General features: G+C 39.0%; 1 protein-coding gene across 2 annotated transcripts in view; it reads right to left on the bottom strand.

Moving 5' to 3' along the window:
• GAD2 (glutamate decarboxylase 2) overlaps positions 1-23,826 on the bottom strand; it is a 76,398-nt gene that overhangs the window by 36,341 nt on the left and 16,231 nt on the right. For both annotated transcript variants that reach the window (XM_037146323.2, XM_037146324.2), the window contains one exon: positions 14,962-15,041. In XM_037146323.2, the coding sequence (XP_037002218.2) occupies positions 14,962-15,041 (80 nt within the window). The remainder of the gene's footprint in view (positions 1-14,961; positions 15,042-23,826) is intronic.

Below are 23,826 nucleotides of genomic sequence, written 5' to 3'. Positions count from 1 at the left end.
TTGATTTTTCTTCCATCAGTTGTTACCTGATGTGTACACCTATTCATATAAAACAAAAAGAAACTTTTTTCTGTTGTTTCTAACAGGTCTTCTTCAAGATGTGTAATGAGATGAATAGTGAGTTCAAGTGGAAAGTGAATCGTATTTGTGTGTAAGGATGTATGATTCATGTAGAAAGGGTTTCTTCCGAAGACCATGTGATTCTTAGTGCTGGCTCTAGTAGGGTGTACCTTAGAGACAGAGCTCAGCTTCCTGTTGTTTAAAGATTTGAGAGCTCACCAAAGCTGGAGTGAAAGTGCCAGTTTTCACTTGGTCTGGTTGGTAACCTGATAAAGTCTTTTCCCCTACCAGGGTGAATTAATAAAATATGTTCAAAAATTTAAAAAGAAGAAAAAGAAAAATCGATTTTTACCAAAGGATGCAAAAAAGGTTTGGATAAACGGAAAGCTACATCATGTTTTTGGTGAGAAAACAATGTAGTAACTACATACAATTAATCTCTGAACACAATTCCAACATGATCCCTTGCGGGAGTTGTGGGAAGATGGGAACCTGGGGAAATAATTCTGAAGTGCAACTAACTGAAAAGCAGAAATAAGGATATTCAGTGTTTTTAAAAGTAGCACAAAACACAAGGTTAGGCAGGGGACATATTTCTCTCTACCACAGTGTAGAACACATTGTAAAACTATAGTGTGATTAAAAAGTGTGCTAAGAAAGCCAAATAGGGAAATAAGTGGAACAAAGCTAAAGACTAGGAACAGGCCTGATATGAATTTAGTATATGCAGATCAGTGATTAAAGTATTTTTTTAACTTTCACATGGCATTGGAACGTGTGGCAAGAGATAAATTAGAAAAATTACATATCTCTCAAACACCATAGATCAAAATAAATTTCAATTAGATCAATTATTAAGATAACAATATAAAGGCTCTATAGGAAAGATTAATGTTAACATGTACTAAGGATGGGAATACTTTCTATAGAAGTTACTAAAGGTGGGAAATGATTAATGATAGCTCTGACTACCAAAAAATAGAATATTTAATTTTATCTATGGTATTTTTATAAATACCATAGATGAAATTAAAAAGCAAATGATACATTTTAGAAAACATTTATAGCATATATGATAAAATAAGACTTCCTTTTTTCATTTATAAATAACTGATAAGCATCAAATGCTTGACTTTGCTAATTATCAAAAGTGCAAATGAGAGCAATAATAATCATAACTAATAATAAAAAGTTCCATGTGCCAAGTTCATACAGGTCACTTAAGGTTTTACTCCCTAGGTTTAGTGAGGACATGGCAAGAAGTCACCCCTGTGTACTCCTTGGGGAGAATACAAATTGATAGGTTCTTTTTTGAAGGGCAATATGCTAGCAAGAATCATAACTCTTAAAATGGGCATAGTCATCGGCTCAGAAATTCTATTTCTAGAAAATTATCCTAGGGAAATATTATAAAATATACCTAAATATTTAGCCACAATGATGGTTATATTAGCATTTTTAAATAGCAAAACTTAAAGTAACTTAAATATCGGACAATGGGTTTGTTAAATTACTTAATAGGTAACAATAATAAGTTGTAAACAATAGACTATTAAATGTAATTGAGAATTATATTGGAGAATTTCTAATGAAACAAAAGTTGCTCATATTTTAATTATGTAAACAACAAATTCTAATCAGTAAATGTGTTTAAATTATATTTATATATATGTATATATGGAATTGTATGCAATTCTAAAATATTATAAGAGATTTTATCTGCATTCTTCCATTATTTTCTTTTTTAATTTTTATTTTAATTGTTGTCCAAGTACAGTTTTCTGCCCTTTACCCCCATCCCAGCCCACCCCCAGCCCTTCCCACCTCCCTCTCATTTCCACCCCCCTTGTTATTGTCTATGTGTCCTTTATACTTGTTTCTGCCCTCCATTATTTTTCTTTAATGATTATGTGCTACTTCTGAAAAAAATAATGTTCTTTTTCTTTTTTTAAAAGAAGGGATTATCCCTCACTTAACAACATATATAAAAATTAACTTATAATGAATCGAGACTTAAGTGTAAGAGACATAACTGTAAAGCTCTTAGAAGACACACCTGGAACTAGTAATACAAAATAATACTGAATGCAAACTAATTGAAAAAATTTTAATTAAAAAAAAACCTCTTAGAAGAAAGCATAGCACTAAAGCTTCATGACATTGGATTTTGCAATGAATATTTTCATGGATATGGGCCCAAAGGCACAAGCAACAAAAGAAAAAAACAGACAAATTGAACCTCATGAAAATTAAAAAGTTTGTGCATCAAACAACACTACAGTAGAGTAAAAAGGCAACCTACATAATGGGAGGAGATATTTATAAGTCATATATATGATAAAGGATTAATATCCATAGTATATAGAGAACTCCTTAAACTCAACAACATACAAACAACCCAATTAAAAGTGGTTGGTTGAATGAACCTAAGAGGCATATATAGAACATTCCATCCAATAGCAGCATGATACACATTCTTTTCAAGTGCACGTGGACATTTTCCAGAATAGAGCATATATTAGGCCACAAAACAAGCCCTAACAAGTTTTATAAAATTAAAGTCATGTCAAGTATCTTTTCTAGTCATAGTGGTATGACATCCATAATAGGAGAAAAATTGGAAAAGTCATAAATATGTGGAAATTGAACCAACACACTCCTGAACAACCAGTGGATCAAAGAAATCAAAAGAGAAATCAAATGTATCTTCAGAGAAATTAAAATGAAACACAGCATGCCAAAACTTGCAGCATGCAGCAGAGCAATTCTAAGAGGGAAGTTTATAGTGATAAACACCTACATTAAGAAGAAAATAAAGATTTCAAATGGTGTAACTTTATGTCTCAAGGAACTAGAAAAAGAAGAAAAAACAAAGCCCCAAATTAGCGTAAAAAAGAAAATAATAAAGAATAAATAAATGACACTAGAAATAATAAAGCAGAAACAAATAAGATGATAGTGGCAATAGAAAAAATGAGTAAAACTGAGAGTTGGTTTAAAAAAATAAACAAAATTGACAAACCTTTAGCTAGACTGACCAAGAAAAAAAGAGGATTCAAATAAATAAAATTATAAATGAAAAAGAATGCATCATAAAATACCACAGAAATGCAAAGGGTCCTAAGGGACTACCATAAAAAAATTACATACCAACAAACTGGACCATGTAGAAGAGGTTCCTCGAAACCTACAACCTACCAAGACTGCATCATGAAGATATAGAATTTCTGAACAAAGCAATAATGAGTAAGAGATTTAAGAAGTAGTCAACAACCTTCAACAAAGAAAAGCTCAGAATGGTTTCAAAGGTAAGTAAATTCCACCAAACATTTAAAGAAGAATAAAGGCCAATACTTCTCAGGTTCTTCAAGCAATTGAAGAAGAAACACATCCTGACTCACTTTATGAGGCTGCTAGTATTACCCTCTCATACTTAAGCCAGAACACTACAAGAAAAGAAAATTATAGGCCAATGTCACTGATGAACATAAGTCCTCAACTAAATACTAGCAAATTGAATTTAACAGTACATAAAAGGATCACACACCACTATCATGTTGGACTTATTTCTTGGATGAGAGAGTTTTAAAAACTCTAACTAACTGGGTGTAGTAGAAACATACCTTCACATAATAAAGGCCATGTATGACAAGCCCTCAACTGACAAACATACTCAATAGTGAAAAGATGAAAACTTCTCTACAAAAGAAACAAGAACAAGGCAAAATTGTCCACTTTCACCACTTCTAGTCAAGATAGAATTTTAAGTCCTAGCCAGAGCATTTAGACTAGAAAAAGAAAAATATGATATCAAAATGAGAAAAGAAGGTTACACTGTTTATGGTCACAGATGAGACAATCTAGAAAATCCCCAAGACTTTAACAAAAAACTATTGGAAATAATAAAGTTGAATAAAGTTGCAGGATACAAAATCAAGACATAGAAATCAAGCCCACTGACAATAACATCAAAGAGAATAAAATACTTAGAAAGAAAGGTGGTGAAAGATCTGTACATTGAAAACTACAAGATATCAATGAAAGAAGACACAGATAAAGGGAAAGATGCCCTATGTTCATGGATTGAACAATTTATATTGTTAACATGTCCATACTATTTACCCAAGACAACTTACAGATTCAATGCAAACCCTATCAAAATACCTCCTCCCCCCAATTTGTAGGTAACCATGAAATAATCCAAGTAGCCAAAAACAATCTTGGTAAAGAAGAACAAAGTTCTACACATTGTGCTTCCTGATTTCAAACTGTGTTGTGAAGTTATAGTAATCAAAACAGTATGATACTATAAAAACAAATATAGACCAATTGAACAGGAAGAAGAGCCCAAAAGTAAACTCATGCACATGCAGTCAGCTAATCTTTGACAAAAATACCAAGGATACACCATGGGAAGAGGATCACTTCTCTAATAAATGGTGTTGAAAAAACTGAACAGCCACATGCAGAAGAATGAAACTGGACCACTATCTTGCACCATAAACAAAAATTAACACAAAATAGATAGACTTCAATCAATGTAAGAATGAAAACCATAATGCCCCCCAAAGTAAACATAGGGCCATTTGTTTTGGTCTAGGGGGTGAGCTCTTTACAATCAGTGTTGGTGATAATTTTTATTTGGGGTGTGACAGCGCAGCAAAGGCAACAAAATCAAAATAAACAAACGATACTATATCAAACTTAAAAGCTTCTTGACAGCAAAACAATCAATCAGCAAAATGAAAAGGCAGCCTACGGAGTGGGAGAAAATACTTGTAAACCACATATCTGGCAATGGTTTACTCTCTAAAATATGCAAAAAACTCCTATAGTTCAATAGCAAAAACTAAATAACCTAGTTTAAAAGTTGGCAAAGAACTTGAATAGACAATTTTTCAAAGAAGGCATACAAGTGATTAACAGGTGTACAAAAAGGTGCTCACCATTACTAATCAGGGAAATGCAAATCAAAGACATAGTGAGGCATTCACATCTATTAGAATGGCTATTATAAAAAAGACAAGCCATAAGTGTTGGCAAGGGTGTGGAGAAAAGGGAACCCTTGTATATATGCTCTTGGTGAGGATTTAAATTGGTTCAGTCATTTATGAAAAACAGTGTGGAGGTTCCTCAAAAATGAAAAATAAAACTATTGTATGATGCAAGAATCCCACTCCTTGGTATATATCCAAAGAAAATGAATCGGTATCTTGAAGAGACAGCTGTAGTCCCATGTTCATTGCAGCATTATTATTTATAATAGCCAAGACAAGGAAACAACCTCAATGTCTATTGATGGAGGAACAGGTTAAGAAAATTTGGTGTGTATGTGCAATGGAATATTATAAGAAAGAAGGAAATCTTGCCATTTGTGACAACATGGATTAACCTGGAAAACATTTTGCTAAGTGAAATAAGTCAGAGAGAGAAAGACAAATACTGTTTGAATTCATTTATATATGGAATCTAGAAAGGTTGAACTCAGAAGCAGAAAGTACAATGGTGATGGCCAGAAGCTATTGGATGGAGAAAATGGGGAGATGTTAGTCAAAGAATATAAACTTTTAGTTAAATGATGAGTGAGTTTTGGGGATCTAATGTGCAGCATGGCGACTATAGTTAATAATGCTGTTTTGTGTATTTGAAATTTGATGAGAGACTAGATCTTAAGTATCCTCTCTTCATTCACACAAATGATAACTCTGTGAGGGGACAGACATGATAATTAGCCTGATTGTGGTCATCATTTTACAGTGTATACATATATCATCTCACCTCATTATACACCTTAAATATATTCACTTTTTATTTGTCAATTATAGCTCAAAGTTGGAAAAGTATTTCTTCAAAAAAGTAAAAATAAATAGGTGAAAATAATTCTTAAAAATGGGAAAAGGACTTTAGTAGACATTTCTCCAAAAAAGATGTACAAATGGGCAAAAAGCATGTGAAATGTTTCTCAACATCATTAATCACTAGGGAAATGCAAATGAAAACCACAATGAAATACCACCTTAAACCATTAGAATGGCTACTATAAAACAAATAAAATAAAAAATAACCATTGTTGGCAAAGATGTAAAGAAATTAGAATGCTTGTACACTGCTGGTAGAAATATAAAATAGAAAATAGTGTCAGCTCCTCAAAAACATTAAAAAAAAATGACTACCCTGGCCAGGCAGCTAAGTTGGTTAGAGTGTTGTCTTAATATACCAAGGAAGCAGCCAATGAGTAACAAATCAATGTTTCTCTCTCTCTCCCTCTAAAATCAATAAATAACAATTAAAAAGATATTGAGAAAATGAATAATGACAGTGAATATCTCTAAAAAAACAGAATGACCACATCATCCAGAAATTTCACTTCTGAATATATAGCCAAAAATTTAAAAGCAGAGCTCAGAGACATTCATGTACCCGTGTTCATAGCAGCATTATTCAAAGTAGCTAAAATGTAGGAGCAACCCAAGCAGTATATACTATTCAGCCTTAAACAGGCTAAAATTGTTTAGCCTTAAAATCATAGGGAATTCTGACATACATGACAATATGGATAAACGTTGAGGACACTAGGCCAAATGAAATAAGTGGATCTGGAAAAGGGTGAGGTAGCTGGAGCAGTCAAATTCATAGACACAGAAAGTAGAATGCTGGTCACAGAGGGCTGGGGAAGGAGAACTGGGGAGATGTTTAATGGGTACAGAGTTTCTGTTTTCCAAGATGAAAAGAGTTTGGTGATGGATAATTACGATGATTGGACAACAATTTGAATATACTGCATATCACTAAACTGTACATTTATAAATGGCCAGGATGGTAAATTTTGTTATGTATATTTACCAAACTTAAAAAAAAGAAGGGGTTCTAAAAAAAAGAGAAGGAGTTCTATTCTGAGTCCAACCCCTGATTCTTCACTTACCAGCTATGTGACCTTGGACATGTCTCAGCAGTGCCACAGGGTTATGAGTCAAATAGGGGGAGGAGAATATACCATACTGTAGGGCTGTTGTATATACAAAAACCCTTCACAAACTATGTCAGTAATAGGTAGATGTAAGGAAATAGACTCTTCTGTGTCTCCAATGAAATAAGTTAACTGGATCAATTTGTAAAGTGCTTAAAACTATGCCTGACACATAAAAAACTAAGCATCAGCTGTCATTCTCATTTTGCACTAAGTTGAGAGAGAGAGAGACATCAACTTGTTGTTCCACTTACTTATGCATTTATTGGTTGATTCTTATATGTGCCCTGATCAGGGATTGAACCTGCAACCATAGTATTTTGGAATGATGCTCTAACCAACTGAGCTACCTGGCCAGGGCTCAGCTATTATTATTCATAATTATTCCTTACATAGAACATAATGAAGTACACACACCATGAACACCTCTGCGTTCTCTGCATCCACACCCACAGGACAGATGACACTGGGAGGCCTGACTGTAGTCCTGTTCAGTAGTAACTGATTCAGGGTCTCTGTGAAGTTTGTCCTATTACAGCGCCCTCAACAGTTCCCTGAGGGCCTGAAAAAGTTAATTACCTTCCCTAATTGACTTCAAACACTGACCACAATTAAGCTAATTTAATAAAAAAGCATGACCCCAGATTATTTATACTTTTAGTTGTATATCGATTGTACAATAAAGTGAGGTACTTAATGACAATGGGGAAATGCACTCTAGCTGTAATTTACAAAGCTAAGTAATATGTGAAAGGAAAAGATTAAAATGTACGTGAAAGTGTAAGTAGTTAATTTTTGTAGTTGGAAAGTATTAATCAAAATAGCTAACAGATTCCTTGTGTTACATGTGTGCTAGGAAGGCCAATGACTCTTCCAGTCTTACATCAACCAGGAATGATATGTCTTCACCAGATTTATTTTCTGTGAAGTTTTATAGCAATTTTAGATTATTAGTAATCTAGATAATTTAAAGAAAACTATGAATGGAGGAGTAAGAAATGGAAAAACAAGAGAGGAGAGAAAATGGGAGAGAAAGCCAGAGAGAATTAATATCTGAAAGTACCTATGAGTCCATATTGATAACAAATAACAGAGAGAGGAAAAGAGAGGAGAGAGCTCTTTCTTACAGTACAATGAAAGGAACTAATAAATGAAGAGGGAATGTGGAATTAGAAAAATCGCTGTTTTGCCACCATCTTAATAATCATTCATGCAAGATTCCTCAGTGGATGCTAAACTACTGAGTGAATGTTTCAGGAGGACACGAATATTTCTGGTCTGAAAGTTCTCCCTCAGAGATACCTACTAACTACAAAGGAGAGAACAGTCCTTTTCCAGTGGAGAAGCCTGGCACACACCACCTTACGCAAATGGCCAAAGCTGACTATCTGATAATGGGACAAACCTCCCGATGAGGCACATGTGAGAAAGACAAGCATCACCTCCCGGGAACTGCTGCTCCAAATGTATCACCTGAATCTAATGAGGAAATACCAGGCAAACCTAACTTCACACAGCATCTACAAAATAAATGGTCTATACCCTTCAAAAATATCAATGTCATGAAAGACAAAGGAAGTCTGAGAAAATGTACCCGATTAAAGCAGATCAAAGAGATACTACAGCTGAATGCAATGTGCTACTCTGGACCGGGAAAAATAGCTCTAAAGGACGTTACTGGGACAATTAATGAAATTTGAATGAAGTGTGTAGTTTAAATAATAGTCTTGTGTCTATTATTTAGACATTTTTTCCAAAGTTCCTGATTTTGCTCATTGTACTGTGATTATGTAAGTGAATATCCTTGTTCTTAGAAAATCCACACTGAACTATTAAGGGGTAAAGAGGGGTGTCTGCAAGGAATACTCTCATGGTTCAGAAAACATGTATCTGTAAGATACATATAACTTACACATGTGTATTGTAATATTCATTACATTCAACATGTATATTGAGTTAGATGGAGAGAAAGAGAATGACACAGCAAACGTGTCCAAGTCTTAACAACCGGTAAATTGGGGTACAGGAAATATGGGAGTTTTTGTTACTAGTCATGCAATTTTTTTTAAGTCTGAAATTATTTACAAAAATACAAAGTAAATTTTTTTAAGGGGAGTGAGTGAATTAATTTCCAGGAACCTTTCCAACTCTAAGGGTTTCTGAATTGAAATTCATCAGCGGATTGTCAACACCGTGTAAGCCCAGGGCCTGGCCCCAGCCTCCGCAGGCCCTCCCTCAACCTTTCCCCCATCACTACTCCTGTTTTCTTTTCCTTTGTTTCCTTCCAATTTTATAACACGCAGTAACTTCTGAGTTCTTGTGACCGCTCAGAGACAAGGGAGTGAAACCTCTGCTATCTATTTTATTCCTTCTTTTTTCATGTAATTCACATTTCATTTCTAGCAGGTCTTTTATCTCAGTAAAATATGCCTTAAGCCCCTCTTCTCAAAAAATGACCAAAAACCATGCTGGACTCAACCTCTTCTCCACTTCTTGTCCTCCTCCTTCCCCTTCACACTTAACCTCTGCAAGCACTGTCCCTGTTTGCTCTCCCTTTCCTGCCTCATCCTTCAACCCAATGCAAACTGCCGCCGTCTGCCATCACCCATCTGTTGAAGCTGCTTTTGCCAAACTCAGCAGCCACTTCCTCATAAACAAAGCCAATGGGCAGTTGCGGGCCCTCACTTCATTGATCGGTAGCATCTGACACATTAACCACTCCTTCTTTCAGAAACACTCATGGTCTCCATGGCCCCAGGTCCCGATTCTCCTCTGACCACTCTTTCTCCATCTCTGTGGCAGCCTGCTCTGCCTCTGCCTCAGTTCTCCCCTAGGCCCACCCCACATGGCTTCCACCGTGCCTCTTCACATCCCCCATTGCCCTCACTGACACCCTCACTAGGATGTCTCATATGCTTTTCAAACTCAACATCTCCAAATCTGAGTTTTTCACTTCACCCATGGCTCCCTACCAGAGAAAATAGCACCACATGGACTTCACTGGCAAGGCAAAAGCCTGGCATTCATCCTGCCTCCTCGCTCACCCTGCATACCAATCAGTTAATAATTCCCATTAATTCCATCACTCCGTGGTGGCTCTACCTTGGGTCAGCTTCCATGTTTCCTCTTCTATTCATCTCATCACAGCCACCAACTTCCAACCTCTAACCCACATTCCACTGGGTGCTTAAAATGATTTTTCTAACATAAAAATATGAAGTTGCTCCCCTCCTTAAAATCCTTCAGTGATGTTCCATGTCTTCAGCCTAAAGGCAAAACAGCTTAACATGGCTAATAAGATTTTTCATGACAAGGGCATTAGGGCCACTTCCCTAAGAAATTATTTTTAGTTCCTTTGGAAAGCCACCTTCTCCCACATCCATGGCTTGGAAGGTACCATCGTCTCCATTTGTATCAAAGTCTGCCTTCTGCACACCAGACTAAGTTTTGTGCACCTGTGACAATGTCCACCGTGTCTACCACTGTGTTCCCAACCAAGGCCACTGCCTACAGCCAAAAAGAAGTAGCTTGCAGGGCTCTCATTCCCATCATATGAGAGCTTCATATTCTTAACATTACCATCCATAGAGTAGAGGTTTTCTCTTTTTAGTTCTGTCTGAACCATTGGGAAACATTTATTTGGTCAGTGACCTAATCCAATTCTGAAATATCACTCAGGTTTCTTCCACAAATACTTTTTTTCCTTTACATCTTGAGACTTTTCTTCTCTATCCTTAGATACACCAATGAATCATTACTTTAGATTCCACTAATTCAAGTGTTGCAAATATTAGACCCAATGACACCTGAAATAGTTCATTAATCCCATTACTGCAAATATTCACCTTTTTGCTGACAAGGAAAGGGAATTCTTAAATTAAAACTTAGGAAACAAAGGAATCATCTAACACATTTTCCTCTTTTGAATTTAATAATTCATTTTTACAAAATAAAATACTCTTTTTAGTTATGATATTTCCTTTAAAATGTAAACCATTGTGAACTGAAGTTTTTCCATTACCTTATCTTATTTTAACTTGTTAGGGTATACATAGTAAAATAAAAATGGTGTTCAATTTTCAACTTGGAGAGAAACTATTCCAAACAAATTATTTACTGCACATTTCTGAGAACCATATTTTAACTGTGAACCATGTTTCACTCTGATGGGTCACCAAACTGAGACCCTATAATTGCTAATTAAGGGACATTATTTCTTGGGATCTTCTTCCACATGTAGCTTTGATCTTGTTGTTAGAAGGTCAGAGATTATTCTCTTCACTAGGACATTTCCTTTAATTGTGAGCTTTCTACTAAGACAACTGTGGGTAGAACAAGATAAAACCCGTCACCCCAGTCACTGACAAACTAATGTGCAGAGTCAGAAAGGGTAACTGCAAGAAGTGAAAGCCTTAGAGAGCACGTCCAGATTCACATTTTACAAAGTCTGGATGAACTTTGTAAAGCACATTAAGAGAAAGAGGAATGAAGGTATGTACTTTGTCAGCCTCAAGTGGTTTTCTGAACTGCACATCTGACTTTCACGAGGACTTGACAATGAAAACAAAAAGGCTGCTGAGAGTGTTTTAACAGATTCTGGCTGGAAGGGTGGCTACAGATGACTGTTCAAGGCTTTCTCCTTGACTCCTGAACCCAAACACTCCAAGTTCACTTAATCCATTAATGCCAGGCTCTCGATCTTAAACTCATGCTGTATGATGGTGTGAGTTATTTGAATTAAAGACTACCTGTATGTAGTCTCTAATTTTCTTTTCCAAAATATTCTCATGCAATGAAATCACCAGGAGTAAATTTATGAAACCCTTTGAAAGGCAATTTGGCCTTAATGCATTACTTAAGAATGTGCATGTAGTTTAAGCTAACAATTATTCTGAGAAATAACCATAAATGGAGAGGCCCCGGGCACATAAGAACACTCACTGAAGAATGTAGAAGTTATTTATAACAGCAACACCAGAACTAGTGGTATAAAAAATAGGGGACTAATATTTTGTGCTTGCTCTGTTCTAGCTGTCATGTTTAGCATTTTACATTTGTCGATGCATTTAATATGCACAACAATGTTATGAAGTAGGTGCCATTACTTTTTCCTTTTTTTAGATAAGGGAATAGCCACAGAGGCATTTGTTTCAGCTCATGCCAGAGCTGAGCTCTATTTAAACAGCCCGGCTCCAGAGCCAGCCCTTCAAAGAACTATCATGTTTTCTGACAGTTACACCTCAAAAATAATGTAGTTAAGTGTGTTGTGTTTGTAATAATGTAGAAAAATATTTATGGTATCATGTCTATTTAGAAAAACAGACATGATCAATGCAAATATTACTAAAAAGTGAGAGACAAAAAAAATAGCCCTGGCTGGTGTAGTTCAGTGGATTGAGCACTGGCTGTGAACCAAAGTGTCACAGGTTCAGTTCCTGGTCGAGGCATATGCTTAGGTTACCGGCCAGGTCCTTGCTGGGGGACATGTGAGAGGCAACCACACATTGATGTTTCTCTCCCTCTCTTTTTCCTTCCCTTCCCCTCTCTCTAAAAAATTAAATAAAATAAAATCTTAAAAAAAAGAAAAAATAAACCTCTATGCTTAAAAACAGATTCAAAGGTTTAGACAACCAATGTACTTAGTACTGATGATCTTTGGGTGATAGAACTATATTTCCCTGTTATTTTCTACTTAAAAAATAAGCTTATATTGCCTTTTTAATGGTAGAAATAATCATTTATTCCTTTTAAAGCTCTCATGTGTCTACTGCTCCCTCTCACATTTCCCCATACCTTTCTCCTCCTTGCTTCACTTTACACATCCAACACAAGATTGTTGTCCTAGTTCTTATTTATCCCACTTTTTATTTATTACTATTTCCCCCCTTTTTCTTTCTTCTTCCTGTGTGCTCCCTCCTCTCTCCCCATCCCACAAGGCCTGTGAGCAGAAGGGGACAAAGGCCGCTGGCTCTGCGGTGGGTGGACGGCAGGTACCCTCTGTCCTCTGTCCTGGTGGCCCTGTCTGTGGTTCCACCCCTGCAGCACTTTGCTTTCCCTTCTTTCTCGCCTTCTTCCAGGCCTGCACTTCTCTCTGGAGCATGAAGCTGCCTCCAGACAGTCAGATGTCCCCAGGCCAGCCTTTTGCTCTCATGAATACCTGGCTAGCAGGCCTGGTGGACTCATCCCCAGGCCATTTCCTTGGTCACAACCTGATCTTCACAGGATCAGAAGCAGCAATACTGGCACAGTAAGGAGTGGAGTCAAGGGTCCTCTCTGTTCTCCCAGGTCGTCTCTCAGCCCATTGGGATTCAACTCAAGGACACCTACGAGTTGAGCTAAGGAGGAAAACTGACTAGATTGGAAACCAGGACCTGTCAGGAAATTCTTCCCTGAAGTGTAGGCTCATTACTTATAACCATTTAACTATAGATTAAGAAAATTATTTGTTTTTTAAACCTTTATTTCCAGTTAGAAATTTGTGTGTGTGCCAGTTTTCTTCTTAAATCTTTCTTCTTAACTATCTGATAGTGAGGAACACTGGTAGCCTTAAAAATATGAGGCAGTTCCTTTTTCAAAATGTGTTCACCTCACTCCAATCTTCTATCATTTCACACCCGTCTTACTATCAGAGTCATGAAGGGTGGTTTCATTCAAGCCCTTCAACAGTAAAAGTGCTTGCAAGTTACCTGGGCTTCAGACACATCAAGCTCAAATGCTATATAGCTACAATGCCCCCCCCCCCGCCACAGAAGGAAAAATAAAACATTACTTTTTTTCCTTATTGTAAAAGAAATATGTGTTCCTTGCAAACAAACAAAATCAGACAATATATACAAGTGTGACCAAGAAAGTGGCAATCTCTTGTAATTTCATCTCCCAGAGGGAGATGTGGTTATTATTCAGTTTGGTTTTTGAGCTTTCAAAATCGCACATGGCCACCCTATCTGCCATGATCTCCCTCCCTTCATCTCTGGTCAGGCCCAGCTCCTGGAGCCCCACAAGCTCATTCCTACATCTGTGGCTTTGCTCATGGCATTCAGTCTTCTCCAATTGCCCCCGTCCAATTCATCTCCAATTTAAAAAATCCAGCCCAGGCCCTTCCTGCTGCATGAAGCCTTTCAAGCCTTAGCAATGTATAGAATATGTACTCGGGGCCACACAATTCAACCATAAAATGTCTCTTCTGATGCTACCCTCTCTCTCTACCTAGAACATACACTCTCATGGCATGGGCATTATGCCTTATCTTTTTCTAGAGCTTAGCAATATGGTGGTCAATCATAAGTGTCTGTGTAATAAATTCATATGAATAAATAAGTGGTCGACTGAGTGGTTTCCTTTAGTGAAAATTTTTACTCAATGTATTTGATTTTTTACAGGTTTCAGACAAATAAGCCAATGATAATTTATGTCAATATCCTGAAAATGCTTTTAAATCTCTCCCACAGCTATTCACAGAGTGCCTATGAGGTATGGGTGTCAGTTAAAACAAGGATTCCCCTCTGGTTCCAGCACAAAGCTGATGACTGGCTGGGGCATTATTTACTCCCTGCTCACTAAAATGTCCCCCCTTTTGTAATTAGGCCATTAAGTTTACACTGTCCATGATGCCTAGAATGATGACATCACAATAAGTCAGTGCTCAAGTTGCTGGTTGCTGCTTAAGTGTCCTCATGCACCGTCTTGGTGCAGAATATTTAGGCTGATTTCACAAAGCCTCTGATTCAGTCAAGGGCAGTGGAAGGCTTCCTGGCATAGTGGGACACCGCCCTGGAACTCCAAGCAAAAGAGTCCCCGTGAAAAAGAAAGTGAGTGGCAGTGGCCAGGATGGAGGCAGGTTTACTGTCCCACAGTCATTGCCCGTTCTGGGACTGAAGGGTATATGTGTGAAATATGCAAACTGCTAACCCACAAGGGTTCATATTCATGCTCACCTCTCATCACATTTAATTAGAATCACGCTGTCTGTTCCAATGCCCAGGGCTGCAGCTCCCTTCTTGAGGGAAAAATGACTCTGTAAAAAGAGATATTTATAATTAGTTGCCTATAAAGTCAAGATCTACTCCCCCAGCTATTATTTTCTTCCATTTCTAATCTGTCCCTCCAAAGCCTGGATTGCTGAGAAAAAAAAAGGCATCTTTTACTCTGGCTTTAAAAAATTATGCTGAAATATACATAACATAAATTTACCATCTTAACCATTTTAAATGCACAGTTCAGTGACCTTATTAAGTTCATTTGTACTGTTGTGCAACCATTTCTACCATTCATCTCCAGAAGTTTTTTCATCTTGCAAAAGTGAAACTTTGTATCCAGGAGACAATAACTCCTCATTCCGCCCCCTCCCCAACCCCTGGTGACCACCATTCTACTTCTTGTCTCTATGAACTTGACTATTCTAGGTACCTGAAGAAGTAGAATCACACACTCTTTGTCTTTTTGTGTCTGACTTATATCACTGAGCATAATGTCCTCAAGGCTCTTCTGTGTTGTAGCATATGTTAGAATTCCCTTCCCTTTCAATGCTGAGTCATGTTCATTGTATGTCTACATCACATTGTGCTTTTCCATTCACCCATCAATGGCCACTTGGGTTGCTTATGCCTTTTGGCCATGTGGATAAGGGCTCTACGAGCATGTGTATACGGATATCCCTTTCAGCCCCACTCTTCACTCTTTGGGGTCTCCTCAGCAGGGAATACTGAGGGAATACACAGGGAATCCTATGGCAGTTCTATTTTTGAGGAACTGTCATATTGTTTCCTGTAGCAGCTGCACCGTTTTCCTCTCCCACCAGCACTGCCCAGCGGTTCCAGTTGTTCTATATCTGTACTTATTTTCTGTTCTGTTTTTGAGAATACTCATTCTGATGGGTGTGCAGTGATACCTCATTATTGATTTGCTTTGTCGTTCCTCAATGATTAGTAACACTGGGAATCTTCTCACATGCTTATTGGCCATTTGTATATCTTGTTTGAAGAAATGTCTATACAAGTCTTTTGCCTATTTTTGAATAGGTTTTTTATTTATTTGTTTACTTGTTGTAGAATTCACTTGGACTTTTAAGTGAAAAATAGGAAGACCTTGGAAATTGTAAAATGATCGGTTGCCCCAACACATAGTAATCGAAGCCAATTTTACATACGAGGCTTGAGAACACATAAGTTGTTTCCATCAGTGTATATGTGGTTCCCAAACATATTTTGCTACCAAGAGATTGCACTCAATTTCTCTCAAGTTCCGTGAGATTGCGTGCACTCAAGTAAGAGGAGAGAATGGCTTTAAATTCAGCACTTTTTGTCCTAGACTTGCTGGAGGGGCTATTTGCTGTGCAGGTGACTGCCCAGCCTGGGGTGGGCTGAGGAAGGAGGCATCGGCTCCTGGCTTGGGCAGAACATGGTGTGGAAAATGCTACACTGAAAAAGCATCACCACATCTTTGTGCTCTTGGTTATTGATTCTGGGTAGGAATCACTGCGCAATTTGGAAAGCTGAGAGAGGCAAACCTAAGCCCAGCTGTATGTACTGCATCTGCCCAGCAGCCTCTTACTATTAACTACAGATCATTAAGCTGTCGGAAAGGGAAGCTGCTGCCTCAATTTACATCTCCAAAGGGCTGCTGACTGGAATTTTAATTTAGGGTACCAGAGTGTACTTTCTCTTTGCCCACTTTTGACTCATCTGAATTCTTAAATATGCAGCATAAGAACTACTAACACACATATTTTTTAGGGGGTGTGTTACATAAGCAAGAGGAAATCACATTTAAAAAGAAGAGCAAATAATGTAAACCAGTAAACAAGGCACAGAATAGAGGTGTTTAAAAAGCCCAGTGTCGCTGGGAAGTAATGAGAAAGGGCCATTAGCCTCATTTTACAACCCCAGAAAGACAAAGTGGACATTAGTTACCAAGATACCTGGGAATGAGGAGAGAAGGCTTAATTGGGTTTGTAAAGATGCATGTCTCCCCCACTTACAGAAGTGCTTCCTCTTGCCTATTTAGCAGATCCATGGGCGACCCCCAGAGAAGGGGAAACAACGCTGTCTCACTGCCAGGAGGGCAGAGAACAGAAGAGACAGCTGCCCCTGCGCAAGCACAAGCTCCTCAAATTAGCCCCTCAGTGAATGAGCTGGCAAGTAAGCACTAAACTGCCAAATGGCAAATTGGGGAAAAGTAAGAGATCTGGTGCACCTGGTCAGTGAGAGGAAGTCGGCTTGTCTGGTCTTTCATGAGAAAGAATAGGGATACTCAAATGAGGAGCAATTAACCAGGATAATTGATCACTGTACCAAATGCTACACACTTGAAGGCAAACACATGCCCAAACAGAAAGCTTAAAGATGGGGAACAAACGTGATATGAGGCATGAAAAAGAAAATTAGGTACCAGACACTGTTTATATTTTCAGGAAAGGGAGCAGGGAAATAGCTAAATGTTGTCCACAAATAGCAAGGGACCCATAAAGAGGAAGGAACTTGAGAGAAAAAGAAAGACTGCCAAATAAGGAAGAAACAATGAAGACAGCTTAACTGGCCCATCTCTCTCTACTGGAGAGACAACATGTGCGGAATCATTTTTAATCCTTGGCACCATGTTTCGTGGAACCACTTGCTGAAGAACCAGAGCACAGCAGTATCCCAGATGCTGAGGAACCTGGAGACCAAGTGTCTAGAGAGAGCAGAGGAAATGAGGTGGCATGCGGCCTGGGTGGCCTTGAGAGCTAAAGGGCAACAGTAGAGGAATAGACTGACTGCTTGGGGCAGCTTCACAAAGTGGAGCCATGAACGAAAATCGGAAGCTGTGAGGATTCAGATGTGTCCCCTAAACCATCAAGACTGTTGTCGTAATCAGTTCATTAATAAAATAGCTTGGGAATGATCTAATGAATGCCCCTCTTGCCTTCTCCACCTGGATTTTGAAAGAATAACAATAGGCGTCCCAAGTAGAATCTAGTGCTTATTCAGAACTGAATCCTATTTTGATTTAAGGGTAATAGATGATAAAACTCACATGGTTTTTTAATTTATACAAATCAAGATTAATTTATCTTTAAAAAAGATATAAGTAATCTAGATAGAGGCTACATGATTCCATTGACATTTAAAACATGTGCAAACAAGTATGGGATTTTATTATTATAAAATAATTATAAGTAAAAAAGTAAGCAGGCTTTATGGGTTGGTGTGGGATTTGATTGTCCAAAGTGAAAATGTGCAAGAACGAGAGCCCATGGGCACGTGCCCCACTGTTTCCTCCAGCCCTGGGGCTGCGGGGTGCAAGGGAACTCCTTCCTTCTTTACTGGGGATGCTAAATCTCATCTGTCTTTAGGAATGGTAAGAGTAAGGAGAATGGTGGAAAGTTATGGGACAAACTACTCAGGGTCTTGACAAGCTGGTTTCTCTTCCTCTATTCCAATTTAGATAAGCAGTTTGGAAAGCTGCATTAATGCTTTCAACCCCTTGTTAGTTACACCCAGATATTTAACCGAGGCTCAGATTTAACTGCCTAGTGGACCACAGGACTTCAGGGAACACGATAATTATTAAGACAGCCCTTAGAACCTAGTTACCTTCACCCCTCCATCCCCTACCTTGTGTCCTGTCTCTCCTCCTCTTGCTCTTTTTTACTGGTAGTATTACTGGCTTGACTGGTCTTCTGTGAGCTTGCTAAACTTGTCCTTGCATCTGGGCCTTAGTATTTGCTGTTTCATTTCTTGGAAAATCCTTCCTCAGGTATGTTCATGGCTCCCTCCCTCATTCAATGTAGGTCTCTGCTATGTATCATCTCCACAGAAACCTTCATGAACATCTTGTGGAATAGTCCATTACCACCCCTTTCTTTTGTCATCATGTGACATTAAATATTTATTAGTTTACCAGCTGTCTTTCCCCTATTAGAACATAAGCTACACAAGGGCAAAACTTTGTTGTGGCATATAATTAATAAATATTTGTTGAATTTGACCATACACTCAGAGAACAAATCCAGGGAAATATCCAATATTTATTGCTATAAATCTCTGACCATAAGTCTCACTGTTGAAAGGTGGCTTTGGTGATTGGGGCCAGATGATGGTGGGCCAAATGGACCCCAATGCCTCTAGTCCAAGGCCCCTTCTAGAGCAAGTCCATAGGTCTTCTTTATGGACCCCAGAAAGCCTGAGATAGGGTCCTTTCTAAGCAGGAAGCAACTATAGGCCCTTCTAAAGAGACCAGCTGCTTGGGGGGGCAAAGAAAGGAGCAACCAGAGACATCAAATAAAGAGAAAAGACACACTAGGTTTGAAATATCAGCTCTTAACTCTTCTGACATTGTATCAAAAGCTTTACCTTTTAAAAAGTTCTGTCAGTTGTCTTTGGACTTGATCCTTTTATGCCAATACCTACCCCCTCTCCTCAGGGGTGGAGCGAATAAAGGGTGTGTGGGAGGACACTAAGCAGAGGCGAATGGACTACACATCATCATACATCGAGGACCCCCAACAAGTAGAGGGGTTGAAACACAACCTATGAATGAATTGGAATCTACTACTTTGACTCCCCGGCTTGTCTTGGACACCCCTCCTCCTCTTAACAAGTGCAGGACCAACAGTTTTACTTGTCCACCAGCTTCTTGCGCCCTTTCCACATACCCATTGGTTTGCCTTACATACATCTTGAGATTTGAGGGAAATGATAACCCCAATTGTCAGAGAGACTAGTAGCTCTTGTTATCATTTCTGTTCATCAGATGGGGTAAAAGAGCTTCCTGTTTCCTAAAACATTTGATTTATAAAGAAGCTCATACTCTGTGAGACCACCTCATTGATTTCTAATTGATGATTTGGAGAGGAGGGGGTCACCCAGCCATGTTTTTAGACACTCTGTGAGTCAGAGGTGATGTGGATGTATACACAAAGCATTTCTGTGAGGATGCTTTCTTATTATTCACATTTAATTCTATAGTTTAAAGTCATCCCACTGTCAGCTTTTCCCCAAAGGATGTGTTAAAATATCTTGGTGTGTCCAATGCTTAAGTTGACAGAAAAAGAGATCCAAGGATATCTGCTGTCAAATACGAACACAGCACTGACCATGTCACAGTGATCACTCAATGGAAAGCAATTATTTCCATGACTTTAGCATCCTGAGAAAAGTGAAATGAAAATGTGCATGGAAAGGGGTCATTTGAAAGCCAGCATGGTCTTAGAATGCACACAAACCCACCAACTCTGGAATCCAACACAAAGGCAGCAGCTGGAAGGTTGCCAGGTGCACATGGGAAAGGGGCGAAGTGACTAGAAACAGGACAGTGCCAGGTGCGCTGCCAGAAACTAGGCAGTGGCATTGTCCCTTCTCAGAGACCACCCCACACAGCCACAAAGCAGTGAAGCAGGTTGCCCCACCCTGGCAATTACCTACGGCTCCACCCCACACAGTTTACAGGTGCCTTTTGTACATAGGCCAGGCTACTAAGACAGGCAGTAAAGCAGCTCTACCTAATACACAGAAACAAACACAGGGAGTCTGCTAAATTGAGGCAAAGAAATATAGCCTAAATGAAAGTATAGAAAAAACCCTAGAAAAAGAACTAAACAAAATGGAGATAGCCAACCCATCAAATTCAGAGTTCAAAACACTAGTTATCAGGGTGCTCAGAGAACTTGTTGAGTACAGCAAAAAAAAATAAATAAATAAAATAAATAAATAAAGGGAGAAATGAAGGCCATACTAAGTGAAATAAAGAATAATCCACAGGAAACCAACAAAGAAGGGAAGGAAGCTGGGATTCACACCAGTGATTTGGAACATAAGGAGAGATAAACATTCAATCAGAACAAAAAGAAGAAACAAGAATTTTAAAAAGTTAGGATAGGCTGAGGAACTTCTGGGACATACCAAACATACCAGCATCTGAAAGCAAAGACCTACATCCAAGGTCACTGGAGCAAAGCTGTCACTTAAAATGGAAGAGCAGATAAAGTGCTTCCCAGGTATGGTAAATCTAAAGGAGTTGGTCACCACCAGCCATTGTTATAGGGAATGTTAAAGGGACTTATTGAAGAAGAAGAAGGAGGAGGAGGAGAAGGAGAAGAAGAAGATCAAAACCATGAAAAAGGCAACAGGTTCAAAACTGTCAACAACTGAATCTGAAAAACAAAAACAAAAAAACTAAGCAAACAACCAGAACAGGAACAGTATCATAGACATGGAGATCATTTGGAGGGTTATCAGTTGGGAGGAGGAAGGTGGAGAATGGGGGAATTACGCAAGGATTAAGAAGCATAATTGGTAGGAGTAAAATAGACGGGAAAATTAAGAATAGCATAGAGAATGGAGAAGCCAAAGAACTTACATGCTTAAACCATGGACATGAACTAATGGAAGAAATTGCTGAAGGGACTGGGGGTACTAAGCAGAGAGGGGCAAATTTGGGAAAAATCTGGGATAACTCTTATAGCATAATCAATAAAATATACTTAAAAAAATAAAGAGGTCATTTGAGACAAATGACCTGAGTTGGACACCTGGGTTTATTTAGGCAAGTTAGCTACCATTTAATCAGCTTCAGTGATGAGTTCCTTTCCCAGCAGAGTTGGAAAGGTAAGTGTAGCTAGCTATGGAATATGAAGTCTGTATGGATCACCTGGCATCCACAGGTGTGTCCCTTCTTATTCTCCTACACTTATACCCACTGAGAAACCATTCTTTTTTTAAAAGATCTTATTTATTTATCTTTAGAGGGAAAGGGAAGGAGAGAGGGAGAGAAACATCAATGTATACTTGCCTCTCATGTGTCCCCCACTGGGAACTGGCCTGCAACTAGGCATGTGCCCTGACTGGGAATCAAACCATGATCCTTTGGTTCAAAAGCCTGTGCTCAATCCACTGAGCTACACCAGCCAGGCCTGAGAAACCATTCTTAAGTCTCCCTAGTTTCCTTAAGCAGAATTTTGAAATCTTCAGCCAAAATTGATGTCAATTCACTTTGTGTCCTAAACTAAAGATATGCCCTATAAAGCCGGGGTCCCCAATCCCCAGGCCACAGCCTACAAACTAAGTTTGTAGTTTGTTGGTGCTGTCTGTGGTCTGTTAGGAATAGCGCCACACAGCAGGGGTTCAGCAGCTCCGCCTCCTGTCTCCTCCCCACCTCCAGTTTGTAGCCACCACTTGTATTAACACTGGAACTGTGCCTCCTGTACCCCACATCTGTGGAAAAATTGTCTTCCATGAAACTGGTCCCTGGTGCCCAAAATGTTGGGGACTGCTGCTATAGAGTAACAGTACAAGTACTAACAGAGTTTCTAAACTCTCTTGAGGCCGTGAATCCTTGAGTCTTGTTCTGGTAATTTAAGAGAGAGGCCATATTCATCTTAAAGCAATGATTTGCCCCCAGGCATGTCACCAAGCATGTCACCTCCCTTCCTGATGCCTCCAATTTGCCTCCTGGGTGGGCTCAACTCTTTCCCGTGTGGGGGTTGGTTATAATTACAATGTTAGCAGCCATTTGTGGAGTACTTACTGAAGGCCTAGCACTGTGCTCTACCCCTTAACATGTGTTGTCTCACTTCATCCTCCAACAGCTATGTGAGCTGGGCATCGTAATTTCCAGTTTATAGACAAGGAAGAAATGATTAGCTACTTTGAGGTCATGTCCTGGGAGGTGGCAGAGCAGGTCCTGCCATCATTTCTAGTCACTTGCAAAGCTTATGGGCTTTATCCACTAATGTAAAGGATAATAAATCTATCTAGTTATTCCTGACTTGGCACTCAGAGCAAGGGAGTCAGGCACCCAATATGGAATGTGATTTCAGGCGCACTGGGAAGGGGCCACCCCCTCCTTGTCCCTCCTTTCTCCCCCAGTACAAGGAGTGCTCCTCAAGAGCAGGCGCTGGGTCTGTTGTGCTCACTGCTGTCTCTCCAGGCCTGCAGCAGACGCTGGCCCATGGCATCACTGAGCAGAGGGAGGGAGTGAGGAAGAAGAGAACATCTCACTGGCCAGTGCCTGGACTTGTGCCTTATTTCCTCATTTCTTTGTCTCCTATTGCATTGGAAATGCCCCCAGGAGAAGCAACACTTAGGTTTTACAGTCATTGTCATGGCTCTCAGGTTCTTTCCTGGAAGTAGGATATGATGGGACTGAGGAGAGGAGAAAGTAACACAGTGGAGATGGGGCCCTGAAGTGAAAAGGAGGCAGAGGAGGGAGTGCTAAAGGTGGGCTGAATTTGGATCACGATTCAGTTACTGAAAGTTCTGTTAGGCTGAACTCTACCTAAGGGAATCTGTCTAATGGGAATCATTATATGGGAGCTGTCTTTTTCTAAGCTGACTGGGTTGCCATTAGATTTTTTTTCATCAAAGACACCTATTTTGGGAATCAAAACCCTTTGAAATAGTGTTGTTATGTGAAAAACATGTTTCCAAAGCAATTATGAAAATCACCTCCCCAGAGAAGTGGGCCCAGTTTGTGAGGGGCCACAGCAGAATGTTGGTGCCTGGTCCCAGGGGATGTGGGCATGAGCTGGGCTGGTTTGTGAAAGTTGAGTGAGTTAGTTATGGTGATTGGCCTGAAAGATCCCAGTGTTTGTCCTGATTATGGAGTACATTTTTCTTAGATGCAATTATGCTGTTTCATTAAAACTATTTCTGGAAGATCTTGTGTCACATGAGGAAATGAGAGGTATTTGAAATTAAACTCATGGTTGGGTTTTTTCAGAGGAGAGAACGAGAGACAGGAGCTGGGATCTGAGCTTCTCTCTAAACCTACATTCATTAAAGAAACTCAGGTATTTTTTGCCAAGTTTTCTATCACTAAAAATT

Source organism: Artibeus jamaicensis, unplaced genomic scaffold (assembly GCF_021234435.1).
Source record: "Artibeus jamaicensis isolate MK-2021 breed Jamaican fruit bat unplaced genomic scaffold, CSHL_Jam_final contig_867, whole genome shotgun sequence".
NCBI lineage: Eukaryota > Metazoa > Chordata > Mammalia > Chiroptera > Phyllostomidae > Artibeus > Artibeus jamaicensis.
This window is presented reverse-complemented; position numbering and strand designations above follow the sequence as displayed.